This window comes from Mytilus californianus, unplaced genomic scaffold (assembly GCF_021869535.1).
Source record: "Mytilus californianus isolate M0D057914Y unplaced genomic scaffold, xbMytCali1.0.p SCAF_2, whole genome shotgun sequence".
Taxonomy (NCBI): Eukaryota; Metazoa; Mollusca; class Bivalvia; order Mytilida; family Mytilidae; genus Mytilus; species Mytilus californianus.
The window spans coordinates 65,217,477-65,235,068 of record NW_026262668.1 but is presented as its reverse complement, the minus strand read 5'-3'; the positions used below and the strand labels follow the sequence as shown (position 1 = coordinate 65,235,068).

The 17,592-nt window shown below is 31.6% G+C and overlaps 1 protein-coding gene and 1 long non-coding RNA gene across 5 annotated transcripts in view; one reads left to right on the top strand and one right to left on the bottom strand.

Annotated features, from left to right (window-relative positions):
* LOC127730258 (uncharacterized) overlaps positions 1–17,592 on the top strand; it is a 346,186-nt gene that overhangs the window by 162,251 nt on the left and 166,343 nt on the right. The window lies entirely within an intron of this gene.
* The window catches only part of LOC127730241 (contactin-3-like), a 63,044-nt gene that overhangs the window by 30,481 nt on the left and 14,971 nt on the right, over positions 1–17,592 (bottom strand). For all 3 annotated transcript variants that reach the window (XR_007995004.1, XM_052238537.1, XM_052238538.1), the window contains exons 3-10: positions 16,553–16,653; positions 15,378–15,463; positions 14,581–14,741; positions 13,273–13,380; positions 11,995–12,185; positions 2,819–2,969; positions 2,161–2,256; positions 1,019–1,264 (exon numbers count right to left, since the gene is read on the bottom strand). Coding sequence is in view for 2 of the 3 variants with exons in the window: in XM_052238537.1 (XP_052094497.1) it covers positions 1,019–1,264; positions 2,161–2,256; positions 2,819–2,969; positions 11,995–12,185; positions 13,273–13,380; positions 14,581–14,741; positions 15,378–15,463; positions 16,553–16,653 (1,140 nt within the window). In the remaining variant the exon portion in view is untranslated. The remainder of the gene's footprint in view (positions 1–1,018; positions 1,265–2,160; positions 2,257–2,818; positions 2,970–11,994; positions 12,186–13,272; positions 13,381–14,580; positions 14,742–15,377; positions 15,464–16,552; positions 16,654–17,592) is intronic.

The following is a 17,592-nucleotide window of genomic DNA, read 5'->3' as shown; positions in this document are numbered from 1 at the left end:
GAACACAGCAAGTAAACATTTTCAATGTTAATTCTGATAAAAAAGATGTGAAATTTGGTGTCCCCCAAGGATCTATACTAGGTCCTCTATTATTTGTCTTATTTATAAATGACCTTCCCCTTTGCATTAAAAATTGTAAAACAGACTTGTATGCTGATGATACTACTCTCCATAAATCCGGGAAAAACATAGAAAATTTACATGATGATGTACAAGAAGATTTATGCAGAGTTGAAGAATGGTGCAAAATTAATAATATGTTCATCAATACCAAAAAAACAAAATGTTTGGTTACTGGAACAAGTCAGAAGTTATCAACTCAATCTTTTCAACCAAATTTACAGTTGTACTAATAAATTCAGAAACACTACAAAATTCATCATGTGAAAAATTATTAGGTGTTAAAATTGACAGCACACTTAGCTGGACAAATCAAATTGATCAAATTTGTGCTAGCATTTCATCAAGAATATACCTTCTTTCTAAATTAAAGAAGTTTTTAGATATTAATGCCAGGAAAGCATACTATAATGGGTATATTCTGCCGCTCATCGATTACTGCTGTATTGTTTGGGGAGAATGTAAAAATGAAGGGATGGTAAGAATATTAAAACTTCAAAAAAGAGCAGCAAGATTAATTCTTGATGCAGACCCTTTATCCCCATCAGCCCCCTTATTTAAAGAACTTGGATGGATGACAGTTGAAAACAGAATCAAATACCACAAATATTTTTTTTTTTTTTTTAGAATGTATGATTTTGATTTGTATATAATATCTATTCACTACATGCAATCTGTAACTGTTTTATATGTTCTAATTATGGTACATGTACATTGAACTATCATGACTATACGATTGTGTTAATATGTTGTATGTTTGCTTTTTTTTCTCTTAATATTATTTTTTACATGTATTGTATATGAGGGCCTCAGGGAAGATTAGTAATTGTAACTAACTGTGTTTACCCTCTTTAAATAAAGAATTTATTATTATTATTATTATTATTATTATTATTACCTTGTTGTTTAACTTCCAACTTGATTGGTCGGCTGATAGCACTAGGTGGCTGTGCAGTTCCTACCACGGATTCAGATATTCCTGATAATGATACACGACAATAATAGTCCCCCTCATCGTTACGTGTAACTTCTGAGAAATACAATCTTCCATTAGCTGATAAAAAGATGTAATTTGTGTTTTCTGAAAAAATATCTGCTGGAGAGCCTCCAGTAACGCCAGCCCTCTCCCAATTATATACAGCAGCTGAAATAAACAAATTCTGTTAAGGCTGTTCCAAAATTTATCGGGTGGTGGGGATGGGAGGCATTTAAATTAAATAAATATGGGTGGTTGCATTTTCCACAGAATTTTGTAAGAATTATAACTTAAATGAAAATGTTTATATTATGTGTGGTTAGGTTCTTACATAGTGCCTGCCATGCGATTAATTCTGGATTAGCCCTTAGTGTGTTGTATACTATGTTTGATTTCCCTATTAAACATGTTGGTTGTACCCACCATCTTCTTTCTTTATCTTTGTGAAATATAGAAAAAGGAGTTAAAACTTTAAAAATAAATAAATGGGACTGGAATAAAACAAGAAAAACTTTTGCCTTATTGCTTTTTTTTAGTAACGTCCAAAATATTATTGGTACTATCTTTATTTTGTTTTTCAGTACCAAATTCACACAGTACAAAAGATTTCAAGCAATATGTGTAATTGTGCTGGGTGACTGTATGCAAGCTTTTAGCCATATTTGCTAATATCCATTCTCCATATTTCATATGTACATTTGAGGCATCTGAGATCACCCCCGTTTTTTGGTGGAGAACATTTTGACCAATCTTTAGTTTTCTATGTTGTGTTTTGTGACCTGTTGACTTTATATTTTTTTATTTTTGCAATGGAGTTGCCTGATTTTTCTCATGTCGATTTTATATATCTCCATATTCAATGATGCCAATGTATAAGCTTTGACTTTTGACTTTTGACCTCAATGTTCATGGCTATTACTTGAACAATATTTGATGATAATATGAAATGATGTCTTTGCTAAAGTCACTTAAGATTCAGTTAGTCATGTTAAAGTTTGCAATATCTAACAGAATGTATGTGTGTATGACTGCCATTTATATCTATCATTCAACAACATACTTACATGGTTCAAAATTAATTTTACTACAAAGAATTACTGCTCCCTCATTGGCATAGGCGGTAACTGGGGCATCAGAGTAGTTTGGAAATTCACCCAAGGCTGAAAATATGTTAGGAAATTAGTATTTGACTTATCTTTTTAATCATCTTTTGTGGTCAGAATAAATAAAAATGATGAGTATTTATTGTCCAACTTTATAAAAAAAATAGACTTAATTTTACAAAATTTATGCATAATGTTAGTATCAGATATACGAGGGTATGGATTAGGGGTCATTATTTCTGAGTTCTATTTTTAGGCCATATATCTCTATTCTTTATTTTTTATAAGCCCATTATTCACTATTTCAATTTTTAGTTGTCTATTTTTTATTTTTGTTGTTCTTTATTCTGTATTTTTTGTCCAATATTCTCTATTCTGTAAATCCCTTCCAGACCTTCATTTGTATATTTTGTCAAAATTTGTTATTCTCTAAAAGAAAATACTCAAATTTAAACATTTTATCATGAATTATAATGAAAATACCCCATCAAAATGATCTTCAAAAATATAAAGTATAATAAAACAATGACTTTTTATAATACAATACATTTTCATTTTCGATTAACAAAAATATGCTTGTGTAGAATTTTCACATAATTGGCTACATGTGAGTACTTACTTCCTATTGCTAGCTGTGCATAATTACTGATGATTTTCCCTTGTGAATTACTTGCTTCACATCTATAATATTTGGAATCTCTATCATCAGGATTTTGTATTGACAGTTTACCATTAGTAAGTGTGTATCTACTATCAGTTGCAGTTTTTACCTGAAATGAAGATACCGTAAGCTTTTATTACAATGTATTGCATGCTGTTATAACAATATAATGCATCATGTTAAAGCTGCATGTGTTTACACGGTACAATTTTCCTTTTGATTTTCATTAAATTTTTACCCAAGCACCTGCTTTCGGCTAAAATTGCGCTGTACGTGTGAACACTTAAATTGGATGTAGTTTGATAAATCGAGGGGAAAATCATATCCTGTGAACAGAACGATGTACGATTCACCTGTGTGACAGTGATTGAAAATCAGATGGAAAATCTTACCATTGTAAACACACCTTAAACCAATGTATTAGCGTATGCTGTAACAGTTAAATCCTGTACAGAAATTGCTAACAAAAGCACATAAGTTTCACATGTGAATCACATAAGATGCAAGTAAGAATTGTATGCAAATCAGATTGCTCACATGTGCAATTTGGTAGTTCATATGTGCCCCAAAAATTCTAACATAATGCTCATAAGAGTAATTCAAACCTCAAGTGAGCTTTTATCCTCTCTGTTAGATTTATGTTAGTTTTGTACTTGGAAAAGTTTGTTCATTGCGTGAACCCCTGAGGGTTCACGCATATTTATTAGTTAGAAATATAGTCTATGGAGGAATATTCGGAAGCTAAATTATTGTTCATTCGGAACACCTATTCATCTTATCTGTATTAGCTTCCTGCAATTAAGAGCACCTGCATACGGTGTATCTAAGATATTTAAAACATGGCAATAAAGAATTTTCACAGATCGCTAATTCACTTATCTGATATATGATAATAAACAATCTATAGTAGATCCTTTTCAAACATGTATATTTATTGTAAAGCTACATTTTATGCATTGCAAGGGTTTACTGACTTGAGCAAAGTTGACAGTTGTACCCTTTGATAAACAAGTGAAAGTTAAATGGTCAAGATTTAATTATAACGACCTATGGTATCAAACATCTGTGTCTAGACATTCACAGAGAGATATTTTAAAATAGTGGTGTGGTTTCTACATAATGAGTTATAGTGGGCTTTGGGATTTGATTTGCACACTTGTCATTTTGACAAATCAGATAAAAAAAATCTGTTTCAAATGAAAATAAAACAATTAAATAAAGACTGTTCGTTAATATACATTTTTACAACTTTTACTGTTTCCTTTTTACAGTATTCTCTATCAATTAAGTTATCTTGTAAGTTAATTAAATGTTTATTTAATTCATTGATTTCGCTATTATTTCAGTGACCGCTGCAGAAAGTCATGACTCGTTCAAGAGACTACTGCATGCACATTAAATTTCAAGTCACATGTTTTTATTTGCACCATTTATAAATGTTATGTACAGCACAAATTATTTCCTTTTTGTTAAAATTATTTTTGGACTTGTTAAATATGCAAGCGCACACCAACCAGTGACAGGATAGTCAACCAAATGAAGGTGGCCACTTTGTGGTAGAAGTAAAAATTTCTTATATTATTCACACACTGTAGTGCTCTTAAATTTATGTGTGTTTTGGATGTGCACTAGTGATTGGTAAATATTGATACGTTTCTGTGTTTTTAATATATGTGACTTAACATCAAGAATTCCATTATTATGGAATCGTTCACTTTTGTACACTTCGGTATCTAAATAGAGGGCGGTAAAAGGGAGGGTCTGAACACGGAAACACGTGAAATAACATATAGCAAAAACAGAAAAAAACACTCTGGAAAAACAAAGCCAAGGTATAAAATAGTCAATATTAAGGAAAAAAGTACCAAAAGTTATTACTCAGCCGTTCTTGGAGATCATGCAGTAATTTTAAATGGACATCGCGACCCTGCATGTGGTCACCTTTTAGCGTCCGTTAGTTGCATCCGATTTATCATAGTAATACAATAGGCTATTAATAAATATCTTGGGACCAGTTAATTAGTTTATAATTTAAAACAATATTTAGGCTGACTTTGAATTAGTCCCGGTTTACTGTTTAATCAAATGCGGGACAAGCACGAGAAAATAAGAGTACCGACACGAAACACGGAAAATAATTAAGGGAAAACACGAAGCACGCACATCGAACCAAACTCGAGAAAACGAGAAATAAAATGTCGAAACACGGAAACACATGAAATAAAAAGGCCGAAAACGTTGCACGAAAATAACGCTTTACCACCCTCTAAATAAGCCATACTAGATGTCGACACCTCATATTAGAACTTAAGTACATGTAGATGGTCAATTTCATTTGCAAGGTTAAAGAAATCTTCAACTTGCTCTAATTTGCCTGTGAAGACCATAAAACCGTCATCCCTATTGACAGTGTAATTTGATGTTTTCTCTCCATTGGAACTTATCTAAGATTTTAATGAATAGGGCAGACAGATGCAGATCTGTGCATGTTGGTGACAATGGGCGCTCCTATAATGTGTTTGTATAACAGTCCATTAAACTCAAATTCATTGTTTCTAAGAATTAATTTAACAAATGCAGTTAAATCTATTTTGTTGAGAATCTTTTAAGTATATTCTCCTGTGTGTCATTAAATTCTAATGCATTGATAACAGTTTCTTCTAAATTATCAATGATCATATTTGTGTACATTGACGTACATCATAGGCAATAAGAATGCATACTTTTTTACCTCGTGTGACTCTATTTTATTAATGAAATTTTTTGTATCTTGAATGTAAAAGTTATGCCTCTTCAATAATTGGATGTACATGTATACTAATTGATAATTTAGTCTTAGATGCATGATTTTTTTAATTAGTTGTTAGTGGCTTTGAACTAGCTGTCAGTAACTGCGAGTACTCTCAGATCTGTACTAAGTGTCTATTTGTTGTTGGGATATACAAGTACCCGGCCAACTCCACTCTGTGTAGTATTTCTGTTTGTATCCATCTGATGAGTTAAGCCTATTTTAACTGATTTTTATAGTTCGTTCTTATGTTGTACTGTTACACCACTGTACCAAGCTAGGGGGAGGGTTGGGATCCCGCTTAAATGTTTAACCCCGCCACTTTCTGTATGTATGTGCCTGTCCCAAGTCAGGATCTCGAGGCTGTAATTTAGTGGTTGTCGTTTGTTGATGTGTTACATATTTGTTTTTCGTTCATTTTTTGGACATAAATTAGGCCGTTAGTTTTCTCGTTTGAATTGTTTTACATTTGTCATTTAGTGGCCTTTTATAGCTGACTATGCGGTATGGGCTTTGCTCATTGTTGAAGGCCGTACGGTGACCTATAGTTGTTAATTTCTGTTTCATTTGGTCTCTTGTGGAGAGTTGTCTCATTGGCAATCATACCACATCTTCTTATTTTATATTGATAAATAGATCAAGTAAGTATCTCTCGCGGGAGAGTTACACTTATTGATGATTGGTCGGTAACGAACATTAATGTGTCCTGCTAGCTGACCAGTTCGCAATGCCTCATTACTTATTTCTAGATTAATTTTATGAATTTTTGGAAGAAGGTACATGTGTCCTCCGTTTTTTGAATTATTATTATTCTTTAAGAAATTATACGTCTGGGAATCTTTTTTTTTCTCTCCTTGCTTTATATTTAACACTTCTCTCAACATGCCAAAATTGTAATGATTTACAATAAAAAGAAAATATTATCCTCCACACACATGGCCAAGAAAACACTGATATATAATTTCTTATTCAGTTGAATTAATAATTAGAATAAAAAAGTTCTAAGGTTCACGTATTGTCTTTTTTTTTTTAAAAAAGCTACTTTTTCTTCTATCCATTAAAAACTAACATAGATCATTGCTCATATGAGCTTTTTCAAACTGACATGCCCAGTCATGTACTTCCTGTAAATTCAAATTTAAAGCATCAATTTGGAGGGAGATTGGAGATGATGTGTTCATTTATTCTATTTTCAACTATTCAAAATTTTCATTTAAATTTTAAATTCTATCCTATTTTGCAGCAGCCATTTTGTTTTGAAATCATATTCATCTGGAGATAATTAGATAAAATCAAATGTGTCAACTAATTTTCACATGTGCAAAATGTGAGCAGCTGGTCTTATGAGCAATCTGTTATAGTTATCCCATGAGGATGCGGTGTGTCAGTGTGAGATCACCCCGATGGCCGGAGACCAGAGGGATCGAGATCTTACACTGACACACCAAGTCCGAGTGGGATAACTATTTTACATCCCAGCTCTTCTAGACTATATGAAATAACATTTACGCTTCATAACATCTAGTTCAGAATGCCATACAATAATTATAATATACTTTATATATTACTATATATCATATACCCTTTATGAGCCCCAGATACAATGTTTAAATATGTTAAATTAACAGAAAGTTTGTATCCAGTCGTCCTGGTGTAGGGGTATGAATTGCGGCTTCATATGCTTAAGGTCATGAGTTCGATTCCCTGCATAGACACTGGAAATTTAGTGGATTTTTTCTACATAAATTTTGAAAGTTTAGTCTTTATTCCGAATAAATTATTCTATATTTCTAAGTTTTATTGTGTGTTCAACATTCCCGCCAAAATGTTACAGAACAGAAGAAAGCATGCAGAACAAAGACACTCAAGGTAGGGTGATCTGGTAGGGGTGATCCGACTCAGATCATTCCTGTTAGAACAACAAAGGAGTTGGGATATAAGATAAAATGCACATGTGAAACAAAAGCTCATATGAGCATTTGCAAGTGAGGTTTTTAACATGCAAATTAGGTTAGTTTCATATATGCGATTTTTGTGCTCACAAAATGCTCACCTAATTTGCATGTTAAAAACCTCCTGTGCAATCATGTTAGTTTCTAACCCAAGATCTAATGTGAGCATCTTGTGTGTAACTTGTTAGCACCGTTTGGTAAGGTTTATGACAATGTAATGCTGTTATTACATTGTAATGTTTGCTGTTGACATTGTAATGTATGCTGTTGACATTATAATGTATGCTGTTATGACAATGTAATGTCTGTTATCATGACAATGTTTAATATATGTATGCTGATATGATAATGTAATGTATGCTGTTATGAAAACATAATGTCTGCTATTATAACAATATTTAATATATGTATGCTGATATGATAATGTAATGAATGTTTGCTGATATGATAATGTAATGCTTGCTGTTATGATAATGTAATGTTTGCTGTTATGCAGGAGAAAAGTCTTTCAGGAAATAGCAGTTTAACCATTTTTTTCTAAATCTGTATGAAATGTTATAAAATGAAAACTTTATAAATTTTGGTGGTTCAAATAGCTTTCTTGATTTACAATCGTTAGGAATGTGTTTGTGGTAGTTTCTTGAACATTTCTATTTTCCTTTATCAGAAAGGTCTACATGACCATAGAAAATGAAAATTTCAAGATTTAATTAAAAACCAATTGTTCAGAGAACAATTGAAGGTCTTTCCACTCAAATTAACTTAAGATAAGAAAATTTTGATAAAAAACAATTGTCCGGGCTTAAATGATACACACACTGATTTTGAAAATACAGTGTTTGAGGAGTTTTTTTCATCAATTAAGGGAGATAATAAGCCACTTCCAGTTAAATCAAAATTACTTCTGGTGACAAATAATAGCTTACTTTACTCTGATTCTAAAAATATATAGTTTCTATATACTTTTGCTTAAAATAAGGGAGATAAATTGCTACTTCTGGTTTTAAAAAGGTCACTTCTGGTTGACATTTTCAAGGTTATATGTCTACAAACCTAATGCAAAAGATCCCAAGGCTTTATCAAGTATAAATATGAATCTACAGCAAAGATCAAAATCTAGAACGTCAATTTTACATTTGACCTTGAACTAAATTTCAAGGTCATAAGTTAAGGACATCAATTCAAAAGACCCTAGGTCTTTATTATATATGGTTAATGACTTATATTACTATACGCATAATTCTAAATATACGAGGTACTAAAACTCCCATTCAATGTCTACACACCCTTTCAACCAAAAGTTATGTGTTACGACATGTCACAACTAACAATTTAGTTAAAATTATTTGTTGATATCTTATACGGTTTCTGAAAAGAAGAGAAAATAAACAGAAATCAAAATTTAGAACATGACCTTGACCTTTGACCTTATTTTCTTTGTTTTGGACCAAGGACCTCAAATCAAATGACCCTAGGTCTCTATCACTTATGGTTTACCAGTTACAATTACATTTTTCTTAGTAAAAATACAAAAGGGGAAATAATTCTCATATGGAGGCTCTGGACCGCTTCAGTCAAAATATTTCTTAAGATCCTGAGAATATAACGAGCAAATTGGTGAAATAAATTTGTCATAATCTTTTACGGCTGCGAAGGAGATGTGTACACAAGAAAAACAGTGTTTGGGGAGATAAATCTTACAATAAAAAGTGTTCGATTAAACAGGGTCAGTTTCAAAGTCGCAATAACTGTTCGATATGCAAAAAATCTAAGCGACATCTTACGAAACCACCAAACACCTGTGGAAGAAGAAAAAAATAATAATAATAATAAATATAAAAAATTGTTTTAAAAACAATTGTTAACGGTCTTTCCTCTCTGAAACATGATTGATTAATTAATTGATTGTTTGGTTGTTTGGCTGATATGGTAATTAAACACATGGGATAGGGTTGGTTTGGTAAGTTGGTTGGTTGATTGATTGATTGATTGATTGATTGAAAGTTTGCATGGCACTCTCTCTATGCGAGGCATCGGACTTAACGTTAATATTCTGAGCGAACCTGGCTGTGTATTTGTACATCCCGGACAGCCAAACGGACGGCCAGGATTTCCTTATGAATAAAAATCCTTGCATCTTCATTTTATAAATGTTCTCTTTTTTCTACAGGAACTCTGACTTCATGTTGTTTTTTTTTATTTGTTGTGTGTGCATTTTAGTTGAGTTTGTAGGAAAACTGAGAAATATTTTTTCGTGGAAGTTTCACTTTATTTGGATATGGAATTTTTTATCCTAAATTTAGGTCCGCACACGGGGTGATGTTTGTGAAGTCACGTGACGCTCAAATATATATGTTTGGAGTCAGAATATTAATATTTTTTCAGTGGATACAGAGAAATATGATAACTATGGTTTTTATTTTGTACAGGTCATTGATGTCGGATCATGCATGCATTTTACGTACACATGTTTACGGGGAGCACAGATTTGTATTTTAATGCATGTTTAGAAATTTGATTGTAGGATTTCAATAATATTTACGAACTTGGGAGCGATTTCTACGTCATTGATTTTAATTTCTCAATCAAGCGAACCGCATGTGTCTCATCGATTAATTTCATAAAATACATGAATTGGAGCAGATTTTTGTAGGGATGGATTTCTATTTCAGAAAGAAATTTGTACATAAGAAGGATTAGCATTTTACAGTAAAATGTACGGGACTAAAAGCGATTTTCTTTTCATAGAAATGGGATAACTAAAAAAAAAATCAGTTGAAAAAAAGGGGGGGAGTGTAGTGATAGAGTGGTAGACTGTGGTTGATAATTGAGATAAGAAACATTTACAACATGAAAGCTGCAAAGTTTGAAGATTTGATAAGTAATTTGTCGATTCGACCATAACAGGGACATTAACACTGCAATAAAATGACGTGTACCATTTTGACAAAAAATTTCTAGTAAGGACATGTCGCGACAAACATTTTGGTTTAACTGTTTTGTTGATATCTATAACTCTTTCTAGGAAGAAGCGATATACTTAATGTAAAAAATCACAACATGACCTTGACCTTTGACCTTGACCTAGTTTTCTATTCTTTGGACCAAGGACCTCAAATCAACAGACCCTAGGTCTCTATCACTTATGGTTTACCAGTTACAAATGCATATCACTTATTTCAAATGCATTAGGGGAAATAACTCTCATATGGAGTCTTTTCGTATCGCTTCCGTCAAAATTGGACAAAAAATCCTGAGGATATAGCGAGCAATTTGGTAAAATAAATTTGTCGCTTACTTTTAGGTTACAGAGGAGATGCGCCCACGAGAAAAACAGTGTTCTGGGAGATAACTCTTACAAAGAAAAGTATACGGTTAAGCAGGGTTAGTTTCAAAGGTGCATAAACTATGTGATATCATATACCAAACATCAAAGCAACATCTTGCTAAACAAAAGTTACACGCAAGAAATAAAAGTGGTGGAAGAAGAAAAAAAAAAAAAATAATAATCAGAACAAATACAATAGGTCTTTTCACAGAAAAGTGGAAAGACCGAATAATCAGAACAAATACAATAGGTGTTTCCATAGAAAAGTGGAGAGACCTAATAATCAGAACACATACAATAGGTCTTTCTGTCAACGTATATTTGTTCCGCCTAACAGAAGTTCCACTGGAAACTTTGTTATAAACAATGTCATAATATCTATTCCTGTTGGAACAAATATTCTATACCATTTATTCCGTTAGGAACATATACTGTAATATTTATTCCTGTGGAAATAATATTCCAGAATATTTTTTCCTTTTGGAACTTATATTATGAAGGAACTTCTATTCCGTGACATTTCCACTTTTCTATAATTTGGGATAACATTTGAAGAAGAGCATTATTGTATTATAATACTGAAATAAATATCAGGTAAAGCTAATTTTGTTGCATGTTTTGTGGTTTTAGGATTTTTTTTTATTATACAATATGTTATTTGTCTAAACCTGTACTGCAATCCATTCTTGCTGGCATTGTGTCACTTTCAACAGACAACAAATATTAGTTATATTAACTTGTAATCAAAAATAAAGTTTAAGTTTTCCTTTTCTGCAATTGAGAATTTATCAAAATGAATTTTCTTACATCATGGCTGATACTGAAGTACTAACTACTGTCAGTCAGAATGAATGATACCACTTTGGACTTACAGCTCAACAATAAGAGGTATCCAAAGTGATAAGAATCATTCAACCATGAATTGTAGTTGCTTATGTGAATGAACCGTAACAGGAACAAAAGAACCAAAAGATTAAAGAACAAATTGCTAACACCCCCATGCACAATCTGAGGTGATTCCCCAAATCCATTGATCAAGAGAATAACAAACTGTGAATATACATACCTCTTCAGAAATTTGTTCCAAGGTTGGGCCTCTAAGCCATCTGTATGTAGGCTGTGGATGACCTATAGCTAAACATTCTAAATATAGTGACTTTGCTGATTTAAGAAACCAAATATTTTCTGGCACGCCATCAGGGTCAAAGGTTGGACCACTAGCCGTTTCATCTAGATTTAGGTATGGTGTTCCAAAAGCTACAAGTTAAAACATTTGTGATGACTGATTTGCAAATAAAGTTGTAAATACTATCTTTGTAGCTGTTGCTAACAGTTCAAAGCTGGTTTAATATAGTGCAAATACAAAATTTGTTTTTGTTCAACAGTTTTGATAGGACCAATGTTAATAGTTTTTGTATATGAAATTCAAGACGTCTGGTAAGTGGCACACAAAGTTTCATTAATGTTATAAATCTTTAGCTTTTAAAGTGTATGTAAGCTAAAATATGTCTCATTTATTTAAGAGCTAAAAAATTGCTTTGTCTTTGAAAAATTTAAGTTATAAAATATAAGTCAAAATTTTTCATAAAAGCACAAAATAAAGGTATATACTAGTATGTAAATGGGTAACTTTTGTGGCATTCAAAGGAGATAGGAAATATGTCTAAGCAGTAAAAATTTACATTTTAACATCCTTTTCATGATGTTACAAATAGCACACATATTGATTTTCCATGAAAAAACAGCTTAAATTTCCACTTTATTTTTTACCAGAAACATGGAGCGCATGCGTCAACAAAAAAGATCTTTTAACATATTGTTTGTTATTTGATTTTACATATCTAACTTGAACATTTAGCTAGTAGAAACCTGTCCTCTGTTTTTCCAAGGCCTTAATTTGGGTGAAGTCAAGACCATTTTGTCAAATTTCGACAATTAAAAAGAAAAGCTGAAAAAAATAGTTCTATTTTACTTTTCTTAAGTGTCTTTTCATCAACATTAAATATGTTTTTTCTTTCAACAAAGAACTTAATATATGGGGCTGAAATGGCCCTTACCGAACTTACTCCTTTCACATTTTTGTTTGTGCAGCTAATTTGCAGGTTCTTTTTTGCGGTTTTAAAATATAATGGTACATTCCATATTAATAAGCCATTTTTTCTATGGGAGGGGAGGGGAGGCAGAACTATTTTTTACTGTTTGCAGGTACTGTAAAAATAGCAAAAAAGAAAAAAAACATATGTAAATCTAGACTTTTACAGTAATCTCTGCTGGAAAAAATACTAATAACATATATATATATAAACCCCAGAACCCTATTCACTTTTGTATCAAATTTACTTACTAAAATCTCTCCTCTGTACAAGTACCCTGTAGGCCTCTTCCTGACCTATTTCACAGATGTAAGATCTTTTTATAGTGTCTTCACCTATATACCATCTGTAACCATTTTCTAAAAGACCAATTATCTGTATGGATTAAATATTGTTAAGTTATGTCAAGTGTGTCTGTCCAATCAGGTATTTTGTAAGCAGAGGGTCTTTATTTGTCAAAATAGTCCAAAGATCTGACAACAAAGAAATTTACAAGCTTTGTGTACAGCAATTTATTTGTCTACTATTATAGAAAATGCTAAAACTGAAGCAGGAGAATATTTTGAAATAATGGAGCCAATATTTTGGTGCCATCTGAGGTAAATTAGTGAACAAAAATCTTTTAAATTATTTCTTCTGTGTGTTTTAAATAGGTGAACATTGCAGTTAGATAATTTGGATCCTGATAGTTTCACAAGTATCTGTTCTGTGAGAGTTAAAATGGGATGTCAGAAAAACTGAAACCCCATCAGTATACATTCTGTTTTGCATACAATCTTGGAAGCTTATATGTTAAGGAAGTATATAGTTTCAGGGTCTACTTTGGTTCTCAAAGTGAAGAATTACGAAATACATAAAAACTGATTTGGTGTATAAATCAGTGATACCACAATAAAATCAGATAATCCTAATTAGGTATACAATGTTTTATATATATATAAACTTCTCAAGGCCAGTCTGTGATCAAGAAGTTCCTCTACAGTATCACTAGCCAGTCAACACTGAGGTTGTGAGTTTGAACCCTGCAAGTGGCAGGTGCATTCCACGCCAATCTTAATTAACTAGGATTGCTAGTTTTCCTGTCGAAGGTCGGAGGTTCTCTCCAGGCACTCCTATAACCATCCTCCACCATAAAAACTGGCCGCTAGGAAGAATAAAGTCAACAGTAGTATACCCCTGTTCAAAAATCAAAAATCGTTTGAGAGAAAACAAATCCGGGTTACAAACTAAAACCGAGGGAAACACATCAACTATAAGAGGAAAACAACGGAACAACGAAAACACTGAGGTGCAACAAATAACAAACGCCAACATACATAGAAAATATCTTTTTGATAACAACTGCCATATTCCTGACTTGGTACAGGACATTTGAAGAAAAAATGAATAACCCTGAAGGTGGTGTTAAGCACCAATTAATTAAACGTCCCAAAAATAAGATGACAGACAAATAAAAAAGAGGTATCAGACTGATTGACACTTGTATAACCATATGAACAATATAAAAAAAAGAGCTATATAGACATCTGAATAAATTTAATTTATAATTAACAACTTACGAGTAATATCAAATTTATATATCAATCTATCGTGTGGCACAAACTGGTACCCAGCCATCCAGAAGTTAATGACTGGATTCACATCCCTCAGTGTAACACCTTCCCCTTCCCATAAATATTCATTATTAAGTTCTTTCCTTCCACTTGAATACCATTCATACCTTAAAAAGTAAAGAAAATACAGTAAATGTATATGACGGTATTATACAATTAACATATGGAGAAGAATTTCATAAATATGTTTTATCTATGTCGTCCATTTTGCTAAATTTGTGCAAATACAATATGCTTAAACTAAATATTTAACATTCAAATGAAAAATTTAGAATAGGTATTTTATATGTTATATAAACTTCATCCCACTTATGAAAATATCTTGCTATGTTTTAATGAGAGAAACCTCTTACAAGACCTTAATGCTTCCTAGTAGTCTAATGTCTTTTTTCAAGGTCACATGTTACAGAACTATTAGCTAACAACATGTCAAGAGTACCAAATTATGCTAATATGTGGATGATGATGTGTACACTGTCATACATTGTCATAGTGGACACCCATATAGTCACCCCTTACCTTTGTTGAGGTGAAATTTATTACATGCTGGACCTTATATCTGATATATATTACAATTATATATCTATATATCATATACTTAATATTATTTTGCCTACACTTGAAATTGTATACAGTAAATTGAGATGTCAGCATCTGAAGACAATTCAAACAACCAAACAATATCTATGTCAGTCATTGCAATGAGAAAATAACAATTGGAATTAATATGTTATACACCTTACCTATTTATATCGTGTGAAATGAGATACTCATTAATAAAACTATGTTCAGTACTTGTTGTAACACTGACTAAAGTGGAGAATGATTCCTAAAAACAAATGTACATATTTATTAGTTTACAAACAAAAGATCTTAAATGAAATTTTTCATACATTTATTTTCACTAAATAATCTTAACAGTTAACAAGTATATTTTGTATATGATACAATGTCTGGGAGAAGACATTTCTGTAATCAATGGCTTCCTGTGTTCTTTTTAAAAATTAAAGTAATTAATTCATGATAAATGAAAGAACCTTTAGTGAGCAAGCTCAGATACCGTATATAAAGGGGAAGAGCTTATAGTGACCTTCTGGCATATTTTTTTTCTTTGAGTTCCATGAGACATGAAGGCCCTATAAAACTTCATAAAAAAATATCAAAAGGGCTACAATTTGGTTCTTATTTTTTTTTTAATGGATCTGTTTTAAAAGTCTATATGCTAGGTAAAACAAATATCTTCACAAGAATACTTTTATAGGCTGCAAACACACTTCCAAGATATTGTCAAAATTTAAAGTTTATGATTTTGTGCATTTTGTGCATTTTTCGGACGTAAAAGCTTCAGGCTGTAACCTATGAACCAAAATGTTCTGTAACCTAAAGTTTCAAATGTTTACTATGATTCCCTAGACTGAACAATTATCTGGATCAGGGGTGGTGGCCAAAGTAAACTGTACTAAAAACTATTATGAATTATGGTAAAATTGGACCATAACTGAGGTATCAATACAAATAATGCACAATTAAAAGAGTTTTTACTTTGTAATTCATAATGTGATTAGCCAAAAATATTTATAGGCCCCCTCCCCACCTCTCAAAATCCTGGATCTGCTGGTAATTTTGTGAAAATTAAAATCCTGTCGATGTTAACATTTTCAGTATATGCACAAATGTCTAACATAATAAATAGGTTGTACCTTTTTTTAAACTGTATGACAAACAGTTGCTTAAATCCAAGTCATTTGGACTATGGTAGATGGTGGTCCCATTGGCAATCATACCACATTTTATTATTATAACTTAACAGAAGTTTGACAGACAGACAGACTTATTGAAGGAAAGCAGCAGTAAATTTATATGTATGGTTATAAAAAGGTAAACTGTTCATTTATTATTTAAATTCAAGAAAACTTACAGCACATGATTTTGCTGCCAACACATATGGCAATTTCGGATAAAAAACGAAATTATAACATCTTTTGTTTGGTAGATCTGTCACCCAGCCATCTGGACAATCTATAAGTATAAAACCATGTGCATGTTAACCAGTAAAAATAAAATAAAAAATCTTTTACTAATCATAACATGAAGGGACACAGTTGACATTTGTTTTGTACATGTATCAAAAATATTTTCAGATACATGTTCAAAAATCAGGTATGCTAGCAAGTTTATCCGTAATTGTCCAAGTCTTATCAAAATTAAAAAAAATTCTGATATATTGTTTATAAATCACATGACCATAAAATCCTACTGGTCCTTTGATAAAATTATTCATATGATCTTGCTGCCTATTAATTTTAAAGATCATGACTCAAAAAATAGTAGGCAATGACATCAACTATCAGTGCAGCAATGTCACACATTCATATCCAACCCCATCAATATTTCAATGAAATGCATGTGATTTCATTCACACATTGAAGCGAACAAATTGAAATATCACATGCAACCTTTTGTACACGTAAAAGTAGTATTACCAGCTATTTCAATTAATTTTATAGATTCTCAACCAAAAAAAAAAAAACATATTGTTAAGAGAAATTGGGGACAAAAAGATTAATATAGCATTTTATTTTTTGTTTTTACTTTTAAACACAAAAAAAAAATGTATTTTTTCTATATGTTTAGGTAGTGAGGAATTCAATATAGATATTGTTATGCAGTTTTGTGAGTTAAAACATGTATTTTCATCTTTTAGAAGATAATTTTTTTACTTAGGTAAATTAATCAATGAGTGATGGATTTCTCTTAGAAGAAATTTAAAAGTCCCAGTGAATAAACTACACAGAGAACAATAGCTGTTGTATTTATTCAATGGGACCATAGAACTGACAAAAGTTTAAATAGATTGATTAATAGGAGATGACTCTGTGGAAAAGTTTCATTTGGTTCGCAATAAGTGTTTTGTTTTTTTTGCAATGTTAATTTTGTTTATTTTGTCTAGGGCAAAAT